The 16,824-nt window shown below is 36.5% G+C and overlaps 1 protein-coding gene across 1 annotated transcript in view; it reads left to right on the forward strand.

The window, feature by feature from the left end:
• Window positions 1-614: 614 nt before the first annotated feature.
• Window positions 615-16,824, forward strand: part of LOC145663854 (uncharacterized) — a gene marked incomplete in the record, with an annotated part of 87,617 nt that continues 71,407 nt past the window's right edge. The window contains 3 exon segments of the mRNA XM_081729980.1: window positions 615-869; window positions 11,322-11,394; window positions 14,284-14,411. Coding sequence (XP_081586106.1) covers window positions 847-869; window positions 11,322-11,394; window positions 14,284-14,411 — 224 coding nt within the window.

The raw sequence follows: 16,824 nt of genomic DNA on the forward strand, positions 1-16,824 counted from the left end.
ACAAGTTGCACAAGAAATTGAGACTCTTTCTCCATACAGACATGCCATACACCCAGGGCTGGGTTAACCCATTGCGAGGCCCGGGACTAGAAAAAAAATATGTGACATCTGATTATACGTTTCTGTGAAAGTACAGTAGAAAAGTTAAGGGAATATGTTTCATATTTTTGGTCATATTTTATTTTATAATGGTGATTGTATCTTGTATGATTCCTTTTAGACTGCCAGTTGAGATTTTCATCAGAGTGATGGCCCCTCTCCACCTTGAGGGCCGGGGATATAGCCCCCTAAGCCCCCCTTAATCCGGTCCTGCATACACCAATGCTGTTGAAAGACCAACACCTTTTCAACTAATTGTTACTGGGAAATATCTGATAATTTGTCTCAATGATCATCGGACACTCCACAATGGAACGCAAAATTAGTAATACTTGGCATAGCAGTTACGAATTTTTAAATACGATTTTTTTTTTTTTTTGAGAGGGGGGAGTTTATGTTGCCATATCTAATCTGTAGAAGAGCTGTATCATACATACTCTGACCCTTCGTTCCATTTGTACGTTAGTTCAGAAAATACGATTCTCGTTGATAAATGACCTGGCAATAGTGACAGCTGTTGCTTTGATAACGGACAGCAGAGGCGCGTCCTATGAAGAATTGAAAATTAAACGAAAAGTTCAAGATGTGAGAAAAACATTTATTTTATACAAACAAACTGAACAAAAAGTTATTTATATTTTGTAATTCAAATGTTGTTTATATCTGATACAACTTCAAAAGTGAATGTGCAATTTTTATGAGCTGTGTTTACAAAAAATAAGTAGATAGTGTTAAATATTAAAAGTGATGGAAAACGACGCACCAGCAGGGTACGTAAGGACATTTAAATTTTTTGAATTTGAATATGGCATGATAGATTTACTTTGTATGTGAATATATAGAGTGAAAATGTTGTGAAAGACCTAATATTTCCATACAATGTTATAATTACAATTGTTCGAAGATAATATGTAACGACAAAATTGTATATTTTTGTTCTAAATTCAAACACTTCGGAAGGATAGAAACTAGCCTATGTACAAAGTTAATTTTTACTGAGGTCTTAGAGTAAACCGTACAAAAAATATGGCATTAGTCGATTAGTGTTTATCACCGGACCAGACGAAACAAAAAAGTTCCGAATCATTAAATTAGAGAAGAAATGTACAAAATTAGGGTACAGTTTTACTATACGAATCCAGAGATTGTAATTTGCCCATTTTATATCGCGAAGGAACCCAACGAACCCCTGCGGGGCTTCTAACCCGTTCCTACTCCTACTTATACTATGGATTCGTATAGTAAAACTGCACGTTATTGAGGTTCTTCCCCAAATCACTTTGTAATGACTGACTCAAGTGCCGGCTCCGGAGTCATCGATTGGGGGTCAGGGTTCTAGAACACATGTCCCCTTTCCCATTTAACTATAATAAAGACAGAAAACGTGTCCTGCGGGGCTCTAACCTGCCTTCACTCGCTAACGCTCGCTCAGCAATACTGTGCGAATTAAATATTAAGCCGGTATAAAAAGGGACCAACTTAGCTGCTAACCTATATGGAGGACGTGTTCTAGAACCTTTTCAGATTTGGGTGTAGACTAGCATTCCTCTATGCATAATCATTTTAGGACTTCTGGGTACGTACGTACAGTACTGAATCTAGAAATCCCCCCCCCCCGCAAGAAAATTTAAAGGGTCCCCTCTATATTCAATACTTTTTCAATAGTACATTTCAACGAAATATTGCTAATGTTCTATTTGCTATAAAATAGAGATTCAAATACTTCCGTTTTACAAGAAATCCTTCCTCCTCGACTTCATCTCCGCGAACTCCCGTATGAGTTTTATTTTCAATGATTGAAAAGTTGATTATCTCATAGTTGATTGCCAACATTCCCAAGTCGGTCATTCTCTCCTGTGTCATTGAACACCTTAAATAGCTCTTGATCGTCTTTAAGACTGAGAATGACCTTTCAGCGGAAGCCACAGTCACGGGTAAAGTCAGGAAGAAAGCAAGAGTAGTCAAAACTTCAGGATAACTTGGGGCAATAATAACTCGACGTATAGTAATAACACCAGCTCAAGAATCTTTGAAATATGGTTTGTAAGTTCTGTGCGAAGGGAGGTTAATTCCAATGGCACCGACGAACCAATGTCTTGCTGGTACTTCTTTTGTGGTTTTTCAGCCTTAACTAAAATTTCTTCGTCGGAAAGGTTCACACGTACTTTCGGAATATGATTTAAAATTCATCAAAAAATTGTCTGTAACGATGTAAAGTGGTTCTCTATTTTATTGTGCGCGATATCTAGAAGTCTGTTGTAAACATTAACCCCGAAGCAAACCTTTGTATTCGAAAACGGATGATCTACCAGTTCATCGAAGTGTTTTTTTCTTTCTTTCTTTCACTTTGGGTTCCCTTTTTCCTACTAACACTCAATTGATTATCCACTTCGCAGCAACAGCTGTGGCCTCTTGTTTTATTTGTTTGGAGTTCTCTCATTTTGTTCGATTCCTCTCGGCCCTCTTCAAATGAGCTTACAGCATTCTTAAGATCAATTTGTTTAGTTTGGCAAAGTTGCGATGCGATGTTCAGTTATGAAAATATTTTTGACAGCATCACAGTCAGAAAAACAAAATCGAGAAGGAATCCATAACTTTCGCCAATTGCTCTGCTTCTGATACAATGGACAACAACAGAGTTAACTGACCAGAGCGTTACTAAACAAATGGCTCCCACATACTTCAGCAATGTTGCAACTCTTGCAAGAAGCACAATATGCAGATAATCTTATTTTTAAACCCCTCGAAAGCAAGAGACATCTCGTGCGTCGTTGTCAGTCTTGGTAGCTCATTACTTGGTTCAAGTAATTAAACTATTGTCCAAATATTGTTTTTCAAGTGTTTTAAAAATTAGTGTTTACAGGCAAGGTGCAAGGGGGGGGGGGGGCTTTGAAAGTCCTTGTGCCCCTTAGGGTACGCCCCCCGCACTACGGGGTTTTGTGGTTTATAGACTCGACACTGCGTACGTGATCAGGACTATTGTGTAAAAGACACTAAACAACTTGTACTACGTGGCCACCAGTAAGCGCGAATGCTATCTAACCGAGTCAGGGCATGGGCGCAGCAGGGGTCTGAGCAGCAACAAAGGGGTGCGTCCGTGGGGAACAGGCGCGTCAGCGACGATGGGCATGGACAGACGAGGATAGCGTAAAACATAGGAGGCCTATATGTCATAAAACATTTATGTAGTTATGTATTTGGTGAGATACTAAATACCATCCAAATAAGGTACCAAAATGTGCGAAGTTAGGTTAAATTAGACCTTCAAAACACAGGCGTGTAAACTTTTTCAATTTAGACTAGAAAATCGTGTACAATCTTGTATAAGTATATGCGTCATTTCCGCACAACCTTTCACGAGATTAAGTCATAACAAGTTTACCTCTCCGCCAAATAGTCCCTTCCGCCTCCACATACAGTGCCGCATACAACATAAAAAACAACCGCCACTTTCTTAACTCCAACTATTCCCCTTACCTGACTCACTCTTCCTTATAAACCAAAATATATATTCTCCGGTTGAAGCGATATATTTTCTAAAATTGGTCCGGCGATACAGCACTTAATCCAAAAATGCATATCAAATATTAACACAATACACTGTATAATGTAAAGGGAATTATACATAAATCTCTATCGTTCAACGGTTGCTCCTTGAAATGGTTGTTCCCAAATTGAGGGGTGTGATGAGTGATCAAGATGACCAAGCTACTCAGAGATATACTCTTGCACCACTTGTAATGACAGTGTACAAATTTAGCTTCAGCAAACTTCACAGATACATATGTGACATCTTGTCCGTACCATGAGTAGGAGAAGGTGGGCGTGAATTGGTTGGATTGTGGTTTATTGTTCCGTTCAGCAGCGAGGCTATATGAGACGTGATGGACCTACGGCTTAACTGATGGTCCGAAACACATGAGCTCCTACCGAGAATCGAAGCGCGGTCTCCCGTCCCAAAAGCATGTTGGCTAACCATATAACCACAGGGAGCTTGAGATGGTATGGAGATTTTACAAAGCAGAGTTGGCAAAAACTTTTTTTTTTTTTTTGAAGAACCAAAAAACCCCGTTTTTTGGTTTAAATAATTTACTCCATGTATTTCTATTACATATGGACAGAAATAAGTTTGTTTCGCCTTCGTGTTATGCAACAACGGGGTTATGCTGGAAGGGATCACATAAGCTTAAAGCGGAATCCAAACCGCTTCTCGGCTTATATCCAAGAGAAATTGTCCTCCATTTGGACTTGGAACGGCAGAATGGAAGTTCCACCCACTTCACTCCAACGCCATAGTATATTCGCTTATTTGGAAATCAGGGAAATCCTGCCTTAGTCACCGGGAAAACTCCGTCACTGCGTTGCATGTAAAAGTTTACGATCAACATATCATAATCAGTACCCTTAAACTAAGGTATTAAATTCCAGATTTATCATTCAATAATATTACAACTGAAAGTCCAATCCAAGCTAATATTGGAAGCTACGTAGGTAGTCGATAAATTTTGCCAATTTTTATCAATAGCTTTAAGCAACTTTAGGTTCTTTATAAAACAACATGCATTCAGGCAAGCAGAAATATACAATTCGGTTTCGTTTTGGTTGGTATATTTAGACTTAACATCCTTACGTAATACCGAGGTTATCAAGGAGAAGACTTTCGCTTAAAGTGACATCCGAACCGCTACGTGGTTTACACTTGAAACAAGGATTGTGGTTCGACCGAGAATTGAACATGGGGCACCTTGATTAAAAGGTGGAAAGGAGATAAAACTATAGAGTGAAAGAAAAATAATAGCGTTACAGTTTCGGCAAAATAACTTTGCATTCATCAGACACATTATCTGATGTGTCTGATATATAATTTATAATGTCTCTGAAGGCAAATATATTTTGCCGAAACTATAACGCTGTTATTTATTACATTATATATGCTTTGGTCAGAATTTGTCTGTTATTGTATATAACAAGTTCCAAACAGAATAAATGGTAGAGATAAAACTAATGCAGATGGTTTGATATGTGGAAACGTCACTATAAAGTTCACGATTTAAAGCATTTTCGTTCTTTTTTTTTTTGGGGGGGGGGGAGGGGTTAAACCATTAAAAAAAAAAAAGCTGGTTTAAAGAAGCCAACCCTGTTACAAAGGAGCCACCAAATAAATAAGATTGGGAACCACTGCTCTGAAGGTATTATAAATGTATATTGCACCTGCTTTTGTGTTCCGAATCCTCTATACTACTGGTTCTTTTCCGCCCGTGTCAAGTCTAATACCCTCTGGTTATTAATAGAGATGCAAAAAAGCCGGCTTTTTTGAATCTATAGTTTTTTTTTTTTTTTTTTTACATTAAAAGCTCTTTTTTTGGGGAAAAACGAGAATTTTGGAAATTTTGGCTTTTTTCATTTTCATGATTTTTTCTATCTAAATAGATTTGTTATGGTATACTCTATAGTTAGATAAGATTTCCATGACCTAAATGCCATATTTCGCTCTGGAATTCACCATTAAGATGGATGGAGCACATGTTTTATGAATTAAAGCAAACATAAAGAATGTAGTATTTGAGGATAATTTTAGAGGCTATTTAACTTTATTTTGTCTTTTGAGTTATCGACATTTTTTCTTCTCTGGGTCATTTCAGTTTGCCATCCATGTTTCATTTCTAAGAGCTTAATACTTTAGCTCTAGCGCAAAAGTGAAACTTACGTTTATCCGTCAGAGTGTGCGTTTTTCAATATATCCGTCAAGGCGTACTTCGACATTTCTGTTATACTGTAGCTGTGTAATGATTTAGCAGTAATTTTCCGGATATAACCTTGAATCCATTTTATACAAATAATCAGTAGCAGATTTAGATAAATACTTCGGGAGGGGTTTATCTGATTATTTGGTTTTCTAAAAATCCCTAATTTTTATTTGGGAGAAGCTTGAAGTTTATGAGTAACTAATGTTTCTTTTATATATTCAGCAATAATGTTTCGGATACTGCCTTGAAGTTCATTTTATACTAAGAATCAGTGGCGGATTTAGAAAAGTATTTTGGGAAGGCTTTTTCTTACTAATGTTTAGGTTTTATAAAATAATCCTAATTTTTATTTGAGGGGAGCTTAAAGTTTACGAGTAGAAGCACAACTATTTCGTTTGTTTTACACATTCCGTAATTTTGGGGAACAGGCTTGAGTCCGAAAGACCCCCACCTCACGCTAACCTTCGCAAATCCGTCACTGCTGGTAATTAGTAATAACAACGGTTTAAAAACAATAAGGAGGGAAGTCGGCCAAGACTCACAGTACACGCACTATTTCTACATTCACAGATGGAATTAAGAAAAACTTTCGTCAGAATGGTCGAATGCGGGATTGAATCCCGGCCTTCCCGATAGAAGCGCAAAAGCTAACCACTCAGTCATGTTTGTTGTGCAGTTGTGCTTGACTTAAATGTATTCCGTAGGATTTTTTTTTTTTGGGGGGGGGAGTGACGTAATGATATGTTGAATTCCTCTTGTAAAAAATTTAGAAACCTTGAGGACTGGGTAAACCCTGATGGTAGTTATATAGAACTTAACTGTAAAATTTCAAGAATATACAGAATCACCCAAAACAAAGCTCTAGATGTGCACCCTTTAAGTATATCATGTAAATGTAACTATTTCTCTTATGTTTTATTTAAATTTTATTTTGTTTCAAAAAGAAGGTGTGGAATATTTTGAAGTAAAAATACTACATACAATTTTGCTAGTTATTTGTGTATTAAGAAAAAAGAAGTACTTAATTTCAGAGTTGGCTGGTTTAAACCAAAAACATAATAAAAAGAACGAGCTGACGCTTCTACATATCAAACCATCTGCATTAGCTTTATCTCCTTTTCACCTTTTAATTAAGGTGTCCCATGTTCAATTCTCGGTCGAACCATAACCTTTTTTTCATGTGTAAACAGAGCAGCGGTTCGGATGTCACTTTAAGCGAAAGTCTTCTCTTTTGACAACCTCGGTATTACGTAAGGATGTTAAGCCTAAACATACGAAACGAAACCAAATTGTATATTTCTGCTTGCCTGAATGCCTGTTGTTTTATAAAGAAGCCAAGGTTGCTTAAATAAATTGATAGAAATTACCGTAGCAAAATTTAGCGACTGCCTACGTAGCTTCCAATATTAGCTTGGATTGGACCTTCAATGATTCTACATACTAAATTTGTAATTTAATACCTTAGTTTTAGCGTACTGATTATGAAACGTTGACCTTAAAATTTTGCATGCAAAGTAACAACAGGATTTTTCAGTTATTGTTTTACATTTAAAGTGACAGGATTTTCCCGATGGCTAAGGCGAGAGTTCCCCGATTTAAGAAATTTACTGGACGGACTTCTTTAAGCTTATGGGACCCCTTCCAACATAGCCCCGTTGTTGCATAATAACACCAAGGCGAAACAAACTTATTTCTGTCAATATGTAATATAAATACATAGAGCAAAATATTTAAACCGAGAAATCTGGTTTAAACAAACAAAGAAAAAAAACCTGGTTAAGAAAACATGTTCTTGGTTTTTCAAAAATAACCATGGTTTTTGCCAACCCTGCTTACTTTCGTATATAAGAGGTTAAAAATAATCTTATTATATACATTGTGGTTAATCCTTTGAAATCCATAATGTAACTATGTTAAGAATTAAAATTGTTTGAAATATCTTTTCGAAGTTCATGGTTTATTTTCGAGGTTTTTTTATATGCACCAATCACTAAGTGAATGATCTTTTGTGTTATAGAGAAGCGAAACAAAGTCTACTTTATCAATTTAAAGCAGAATTTTGAAGAAAAAAAAGTCCAAAATTTCCCAAGCAAAAAAAGCGAAGGAGAGAAAACTTTTTTTTTTTTCAAAATAGCCCGTTTTTTTCTGAGCCCTTGCATCTCTAGTTACTAATATTATGTATCGTTATTGTTGTATATTTCTCCTTATTGCTCCTTATATATTGTTCCTTTTAATTCTATTTATTGTTATTGAAATACAAGGTGTTAAAAATAATTGTTACAATATTTTAGGGTCAAGACATCACTGGGGAACTAGTATGTGAACTATCCAAATATCCATCTTTCAGAACCTCCGATATTTGTACAATCATTTTTAGAGAGGCTGTTAGGGAGTGCTTCATCACTCTCCACCTACGTCTGTAAAAATTTGTGTGGAAGTATTGGAGCATTCTTAAACGTGGATATTTGGATAGTTCACATACCAGTTCTTCAGTGATGTTTTGACCCGACTACAATAGGTCCCACAGTAGTGGAGATATGAACTTTTAAAGTTGACTTGTTTCACGTTTTCGACACCCTATAACTCGAAACTATCCACTTTTGAGCACAGGTCCATATGAACTTTTTTTTCTTATTTTGGTATGAGGAATCTGTTCCCAAAATAGTGTAACACCCTGTATATTTCCTATTTATTGTTACTGTTCTATCGTTCTTTATTGTTACTATTAATATTATTTATTGATATTGAATATGTTTCCCATTGTTATTATGTACTTACTATCTTATCTCTTGTTTCTGGTTTTTATATTGCAGCAATTTTTGTTTCTTTGCTTTTAATGTTCTTTTTACACATACTCTGTGTTAATTGTGACGGGGACAAATAGCCTCGATGCTGACCCTCAATCTATGAAACAATCAACTTTTTAAATTCGTTAAATTTCGTAATTGCTTTATTTAGAGCAGTAGTTCTCAAAGTGGGGTACGCGGACCCCTGGAGGTCCGTAGGACGTAGCCAAGGGATCCGCGACGCCTAAAATTTGAAATGTTATAACAAAACTTATTCCGGATTTCAGTGCAATTGTGGAAAAACAGAAAGAATTTCATATCTCATATTAGTGACCCCACATTTGAGAACATTTTTTATCAAATGAATTTCCTTTTCATAAAAGTACATTGATTTTCAGTCTTGAAAGTTACTGTATTTTCAATTGAAATTTCGTTCATTAGAAAACATTCATGTATCTTTAAAATAAATAACTTATTGCAATGTTTTTCTTGATCTTTTTCTTGTCAGTGGTAATTCTAATCACTATAGTTTTTAATATCATGTGAAATTTCAGATAGCATTGCAAGGGGGTCCGCGGATCACGTTCCGAATGAACAGGAGGTCCGCGTTATCGGAAGATTTGAAAACCACTGATTTAGAGAATCTTTTGGATTCGCTTGCGACCAAGAGCGCGGTTCATTGTCGGCAAGTACTGTAGGAGTTCACCGGAAGAGCAGGCGGTTAGGATTGGCAAAAGGGTGGCATTAGAACTGATACAGTGAAACCTGTCTATGTTGGCCACCATCAGTTCTATTGTAAAGTGGCCATCGGTTTTTAGAAAAGAATTTCTAGTATTACTTGACTGTAAAATATTAATAAGCAATGGCATGACAGCTACTTCTAAATAATATATATCATCATACCACTATAAGTACTAGAAAAAAATTAGTTATTAATAACAAATTCATTCATCATGGTTCATTCAAGGTCTTCTGTTCTTTTCGGCACATTGCACATTCTAATTTTGTATTTAACTATCTATTGTTAATGAGGTACAAGTGTTTCCCTTGGAATAAAAGATGTACCCTCATTTCCAAAAATATTGTCGCATGTCTATAAATATGTTGTTGTAGTAATGTAATTTGATACCGAATTCGCCCAGTATTTCTTACAAAATCAGTATGTGTATAATTGGCAAATTTCATGTCAAAAGAGCAGTAAATAAGAACAATAATACGATATTAAATCTTTTCCACTTAGCAACATTTTGTTTTACTCATTCTAACTTTCGTTTTATAATTGTTTTCCTATGAAACTCACCACAAATATACATTTCCCGACTATACACATAGTATCAGTATTAAAAGTTTCCTGCAAAATCATTATCAAATTATATTCTTACAAGAAGACAGTTATAGATATGCGACAAACACTTTGGACATGAGTGTACCTTTCGACAAGCTGTCAGGTGCCAATAATTGACAGTTGAGATGGTTAGCTTTATCCCTGAAAATTTTCTTGAATTACTAAAGCTCCCCCGTGATGAAAGGAGCCAGTATAGCTAATGGCTGTTTATCAAAGCAGACAGGGTAAACAAATACGTACAACCATTTCCTGACTCCCTGTATGTGCTTTTTCTTATTCACATCTTCCTTCAGCACCCCTTTATCAAGATAGTGTTCTGGCCATTGACCTCCAAGAACAAATCGTGAGAATCCATGCTTCTTGTTTCCAGTCACAAATGCAGAACATCTGCCTCTCATATAGGAATACAAAAGAATTAGGAAAAAGAACAAAACGGTATCTTGCGTGGCCAAGACACGCAGGTAAATTTACCATTGTCATCATAGGGTAAATATTGCTTCAATGCGGCCAACTTCCAAGATAGACAGGTGGCCAACTTACAGAGTAATAAGTAACGAATGTCTTATGGAGGAAAATTCAGGTTTAAGACGAACCAGGCCAAGATAAGCAAGTGGCTAAGTTGACAGGTTTTCCTGTACATAAAATATCGTAAAATAAAAAGGTAAGTAAATACAATTGTAAAAAATAAGAAATAAAAATGTTTCTATGTTGTTGACAGTTAATCTACACACTGTATAATGTCCACACTGAAGTTACACTTAAAATTAATACATATGCAGTTACATTCGAAAGAAAAACAACGCATAAATGTAAATTAATTTCCTGTAGGAGATGACTCGCAGACGCAAAAAATGTGAGATTTGATTTTTTTTTTTAATCAATCTGGATCTAAACTCTTTAAAGCATATTCTGAAATATTTTATGAGAGATGCATATACAAACTTCATGCCTGAAATAAAGCAATTTAAGTGAAAGGGTCAATTTTTTTCGTACCTGAAACACCTGATGAAAATTATTTTCGCAGACAGTTTGGAAGACCAACTTTCAAAGGTAGACGGCTGGTATCTTTGCAGACCCATCGCAACGTCTTTGACTCAAAGAAGTCGAGGTGTTGAGAAACAGGAAGATCATACGAACAGTATTTAACAGTAAATAAACTTCTGATCGGGAACAAGCAGATGAAATAACTCGTCAGCATGTATTTGTTCAGCAATAGTCATCAAGACTCGCATTAAGAAGTGAGTTGGACTTGGGAACTGTCTGCAGAAATAATTTTCTGCATATATCCATATTTGTAATATAGGTAATATGATCATGCTTATTGTGGCTCTTAAATATTTGCAGGTTCACGATAGCAAATCCAGTTACGTCTTCGCCTGTGAAAGCAACCGAAAAGCATAGCAAAAGGAGGTCGTCTGTAAGTATGGCATTTCTTTTTGGTCACCGTTTATTAAGTACTTGAAGACGGCGTGATATGCACATAATACAAGTAAATTTTATTATTTATATTTGAGTTTTACGTCCCATGATTGTGACCTTTAGTCTGAAGCATACGATGAAAGATGAATGGCGAAAAAAAGAAAAAAAAATACATATCAGTGACGTGAAGGAAATTCGAATCTATAATAGAAAGGTCTTGGGGTCGCTAGGCTTACCTTATAATGTACACTCGCTTGTAGTGGAAGTGGAAAGCTGGCGACGATACAATGGTCTGAAAGAATCGACTTTGAAGAGTGAATAATGAAGCAGGAGGCCGGTAGATGTCAGTAGTAGCTTGACTAGCTGCGTATTGACAATTAAGGGGCACTGTGGTTCAGTGGTGAAGCACTTACTTCTGGTGCGTTGGGTGCCTGTTTCGATTTCCGGCCAAATAAGTTTGTGGTGGACAACATCGTGTCCCTAGATTTTCTCGAGGCACTCCTCGTTTCCTCCCACATTTTCTTTCCATCTGTTCTTCCATCATCATTCATTTGCCTTAATCATCTGTCTCCCTCAGCCTAAATGACATAGTCGTGGGACGTTAAATTAAAAGATTTTTTTTTTTTTTTTGACCGGCAATCAGTCAGTGCTGCCACTGCACGATGCTGATCCGAATGATTCTTAGCGTGTTTGGTGATTAGTGACGAATTTTGGTTTCGTCATTGGAGTCGGAAACGAAGCAGCAATCCATTTCTGCTCATGATCCTCCATGACTTGTCATTGATAACAAACAGATTACCCGTCAGATGGCGCGCTAGTCAAACTACTGCTGACAGCTGCCGGTCTCCAGCATAGTTATTCTTTTTTCAAGGTCGACTCTTTCAAAACAATTGCAGTCGGCTTTGCACTTTCAAGGTTCAAAGGTTAGTCTGTCTAAATCATTTGTAAACAACCCTCTATTGAGCATGTTGTGACTAGAAGTATTGGTGTGTCTGACAGCGCTAAAGCTAAAGTTGGACACTGTTATGAGAAAAAGCTTTTAGCACACTCTCAGGCGTTTAGGTTGTGCTCAGAGCAAATTTCCTGGGATTTTAATGGAGTTCGTCTATAAACTAATATTAGGATTCATTTAGCATATCTAGGACTTCCTCGTAGCAATCTGGTTTGCGTACGTGTATTCGGTGCTAGAGACCTGGATTCGATTCCCATGGGAATCGTGGTTCGGATCCCAAAAGCTTCATATTTTAGAATAGACAAGCTAAGATCATAATGACAAACAACGATCAGATGTGGATCTGATATTAACAATACAATGCCCGTTCTATTCTAATCATAATTGTGCTAAGCATCGTAGTAATACAGGGTGGACATAAAGTCTCACCCTGATAACAAACATTAATAACAAGAAAACAAAGAATGATAAAAAACATCGCTTGTATGATACGTCAAGATTTTGCCACAGCCTGTGCTGCCATCTACTGCAGCTGACCGCAGCGTGACAAACATTTGTTTAAAAGTGATGTCAGCACAGCAGAAAGCGAAGTGTGTGTTGTGGTATCATGAAACAAAATCTCCCGTCACAGTTCAACGAGCATTGAGGAGATAATATGGACAGCACCCACCATATATTAAGAGTATAAAGGAATGGTATAGCAAGTTTATTACAAGAGGAAGTGTTTTAGATCCTGATAGAAGCGGTAGACCGAGTGTTAGTGAGGAACGTGTGGAAGCTGTTCGTGTTGCTTTAACCCGAAGCTCTCGGAAATCCTTGCGTTGTCCATCACGCGAACTGGATATCTCGAAGTCAACCATGTTAAAAGTTTTACACAAACGCTTGAAGTTATACGCGTATAAGGTGGAGATTGTTCATGCGTTAACACTAGAAGACCGTTCCCGACTTGCAAGTGTCGCATGTGACAACGCATGGGCAACTAATGGAGCACGTGTGGAAATTCTCTAAATCAGGTGAAAAAAAAAAGTTATTTGCTGCAAACTGCATGCTTTTGTTATTAATATTTACTATCAGGGAGAGATTTTATGTCCACCCTGTATCAATCAGATGTGTGAACGTAGGTATAGTGATACAATTACAAAACTACTTCTACTAAAGTAACTCAATATATTTTGATGTAACCAAATTATCAGGTGAAATGAACTCATGGATATATAAATTTCTTACGCTGTAAGATTACATTAATCGTCAAGAAATCTGAAACATCATATTCCTTGATTTAGCTTCTGCTCACGTTATACGAGCATCTATACAATTTGGAAACATTTTCAATTCCTAAACAATAGAAGCTTATTTTCCAGCGTCCCTAAAATTGCTCATGAAAATATTAAAGGGATGAACGAATCTACAGAAAAAAAAATGTAGACAGAAAAACTTTCGATATTCTCCATAAATAATAATAATAATAATAATAATAATAATAATAATAATAATAATAATAATAATAATAATAATAATAATAATAATAAGAATTATTATTATTATTATTATTATTATTATTATTATTATTATTATTATTATTATTATTATTATTATTATTATTATTATTATTATTATTATTATTATATTGTATGCTAGAATGTCCAGTTTCCTCAATTTCGACGAAATAAACATAACAATCATATACATTATTTAAATAAATAATTAAAATTTTATAGTGTGTGTGGTTTTTTAAGAAATTTGATTCTATATCTGTGTGTGTGTATATTACTCTCTATTCTTGTTTTCGTTGATCGAAATATATAGCAAAAAATACACTGAGTTAATAAGTCACAAGGTGATTTAAAAAACTAAAAAAATATATATATATTTTATACTGTCAGATTATATATTATGCCTTTTATATAGTGAATTTCTTCCCTTACGTTCGGACAGATTCTGAAGCAACCGAAATCGTCGCCTGCGAGAGCTCCTTTGCAAGAGCTGACTTCCAACTGGAGCGAGGAGGAAAGAACAGTTACGCGCACCAGGAGAGTCAGTTTTGCAGATACCAACCAAGTCAAGTAAGCTTCTCGAAAATCCTGTAATATTCATAAGAATATGTGTAGTATGGTTCTTTGACGTTAACTTAAACTCTCAGTTAAGATTGAGGCTGATTTTTTTAAGTGGTCGTAGGACTGAAAAAGTGTTGTATGAAGATGAGGCAACATACCAGATGAATGTAAATATTGCTGTTCTAACTACTAGTACAGTAGCAGAACCCTTCACTTAGGTAAAACTCGGAAAAAAATGGTACAGAAATGATTTATGGCTTGTTTGAAAGGTTTGTCTGTACCAGGTTATAAAATAAGTATCACTGTTCAGAGAACTCTGGAGATGTAACCACTTGACAGAATGCAACCAAACTTGGTAGGAGTATATTTGAGAACATGCAGAAGCGATTTGTGTAGAAAATAAAATTAGTTCCAATATTCGCCACCAGAGGTAATTGTGGCGCTCTACAACACCAAGTAAGTACAGCGTAGGAGAAGAACGACACTAGTAATGCTAAACGATAAGAAATGCTGTACTTACCTCTCCTGTGAGTCTCGTGGCATTGATTACCAATGCTATTAATACTCCGTGGTCAGTGGATATACGGAGAGAGGGGGCTTTCGAGCTGATGCATCCCTTTAAAATTCTTGGACATCTTACAAAAACGAAGTTAAATGTTAGTGTTTCCTGTGCTTATAAATTGCAAGCTCCCTCCAAAATTCCAGGAAAAGATTAGTGTCAAATCTCTCCTCCAGAAGCTATTGTGTTTCTGTTTAGTGTTAAGTACGGTAAGTGTGGTATGGAAAACAAATGATATTACTGGTGTTCAATGAAAAGCCGTAATTATGCGCCGCGTGCGATATGTGGCATTGATTTGTACTCCTATTAATAACCCCGTGGTGTAGTGATATGACCGATGATGTTGATATGGGGTTCTATCCAAAGGTAGGTTTTTGACGTGAAGATCCCTGGGCAAGAAAAACCCTTGGTGACTAGTACCGTATGAGATGAAGATGACGTTCTAAGGACGGGGACCTACAGGTTAACATGAGATTCGACTCACGTGTGTCCACCGGAAATCGAATCCAGGACCCCTTGATCATAAGGCAAAGAGTGTGGGAAAAAAGAAGCTAACATCAAGATCACCATCAATTCACTTCTGGCACATAGTGGCGCTCAGACTCGTATCACTGAAACACGTGTAGGCGTGAGTAAGCACCTGGAGAGGTAATTACAACCTTTATTTTCATTTAGCATCATTAGTATCGTTTTTCTTTCACACTGCACTTACTTGGTGTTGTACAGCGCCACAATTACCTTTGGTGGCGAAAATTGGAACCAATTTTACTTTCTGCACCAATCGCTTCTGCATGTTCCCAAATATACTCCTACCAAGTTTGGTTGCTTTCTGCTGTGTGGTTACGTCTTCAGGGTTCTCTGAACAGCGATACTTATTTTATGATAACCTGGTACTTCAACATAACGAAAATCCAAAATCTTCCCCTTGGGAATATCAAGATATGACGTCATCAATATGGCCGCCAGTGAATTTCACCTCGTTACAATGAAAAGTGAATAAAACCTCTACCGTTTATTACAAAAGTTAAATTTTCGGTTCATTTCTTAGAGAATACATCAGAAAAGAATTTCTGTGAAAAATACTATGCATATATTGCCTCCATTTTTTAAATGTGGCATCTAACAATAAAAGAAATTGACTTTCATAGTGTGCATTACAGTGTTTTATGGTAAATAATGTTAAAACTGTTACATATTGTATATGCACAAATATATGTTTACATCAGGATTTGGGTAGTATCATGAACATTCAAACGAGCCCAATACCAGTACTGTATGCATTAAAATGGTAGAGATATAACCTGTTTCATAGTGCAAAGTTATATTCTCGTTTAAAATATTAATAGACACTAATAACTTTAATGTTGGCCACACAGTGCTCCACATTGATCCATATCCCTATTGCTTTTGCCACTTATTATCATTGCTGAACGAAATGAAAATGTGACTGAGCAACTCAAATATGAGTTTGGGGGGCGCGGTGGCTCAGTGGTAGAGCGTTCACCTCTGGTGCTTGGAGTCCCGGGTTCGATCCCAGCCCCCGCCAAGTGAACTTTGTGGTGGACAAACGCCGCGCTCGTGGGTTTTCTCGGGGTTCTCCCGTTTCCTCCCACTTTCTTCATTCCACCATTTCATCATCTCTCATCATCACCGTCTCCTTTAGCCTAACCGGCATAACCGTGGGACGTAAAACTCAAAGATTTCATTTTCAAATATGAGTTTACTGTTGAGTCTGCATTATTGTTCAAAGATGGCTACATGATAAAGCCCGACAAAGGCAATCTGATAACAATATTAATGAAGGACATGCCTGATGTTCCACAACCTACAGTGTGTGACAGATGGTGGAGCTTTTCATCACAT

This window comes from Thermobia domestica, chromosome 11 (genome assembly GCF_964235325.1).
Source record: "Thermobia domestica chromosome 11, izTheDome1.hap1.1, whole genome shotgun sequence".
In the NCBI taxonomy this organism is placed as follows: Eukaryota; Metazoa; Arthropoda; class Insecta; order Zygentoma; family Lepismatidae; genus Thermobia; species Thermobia domestica.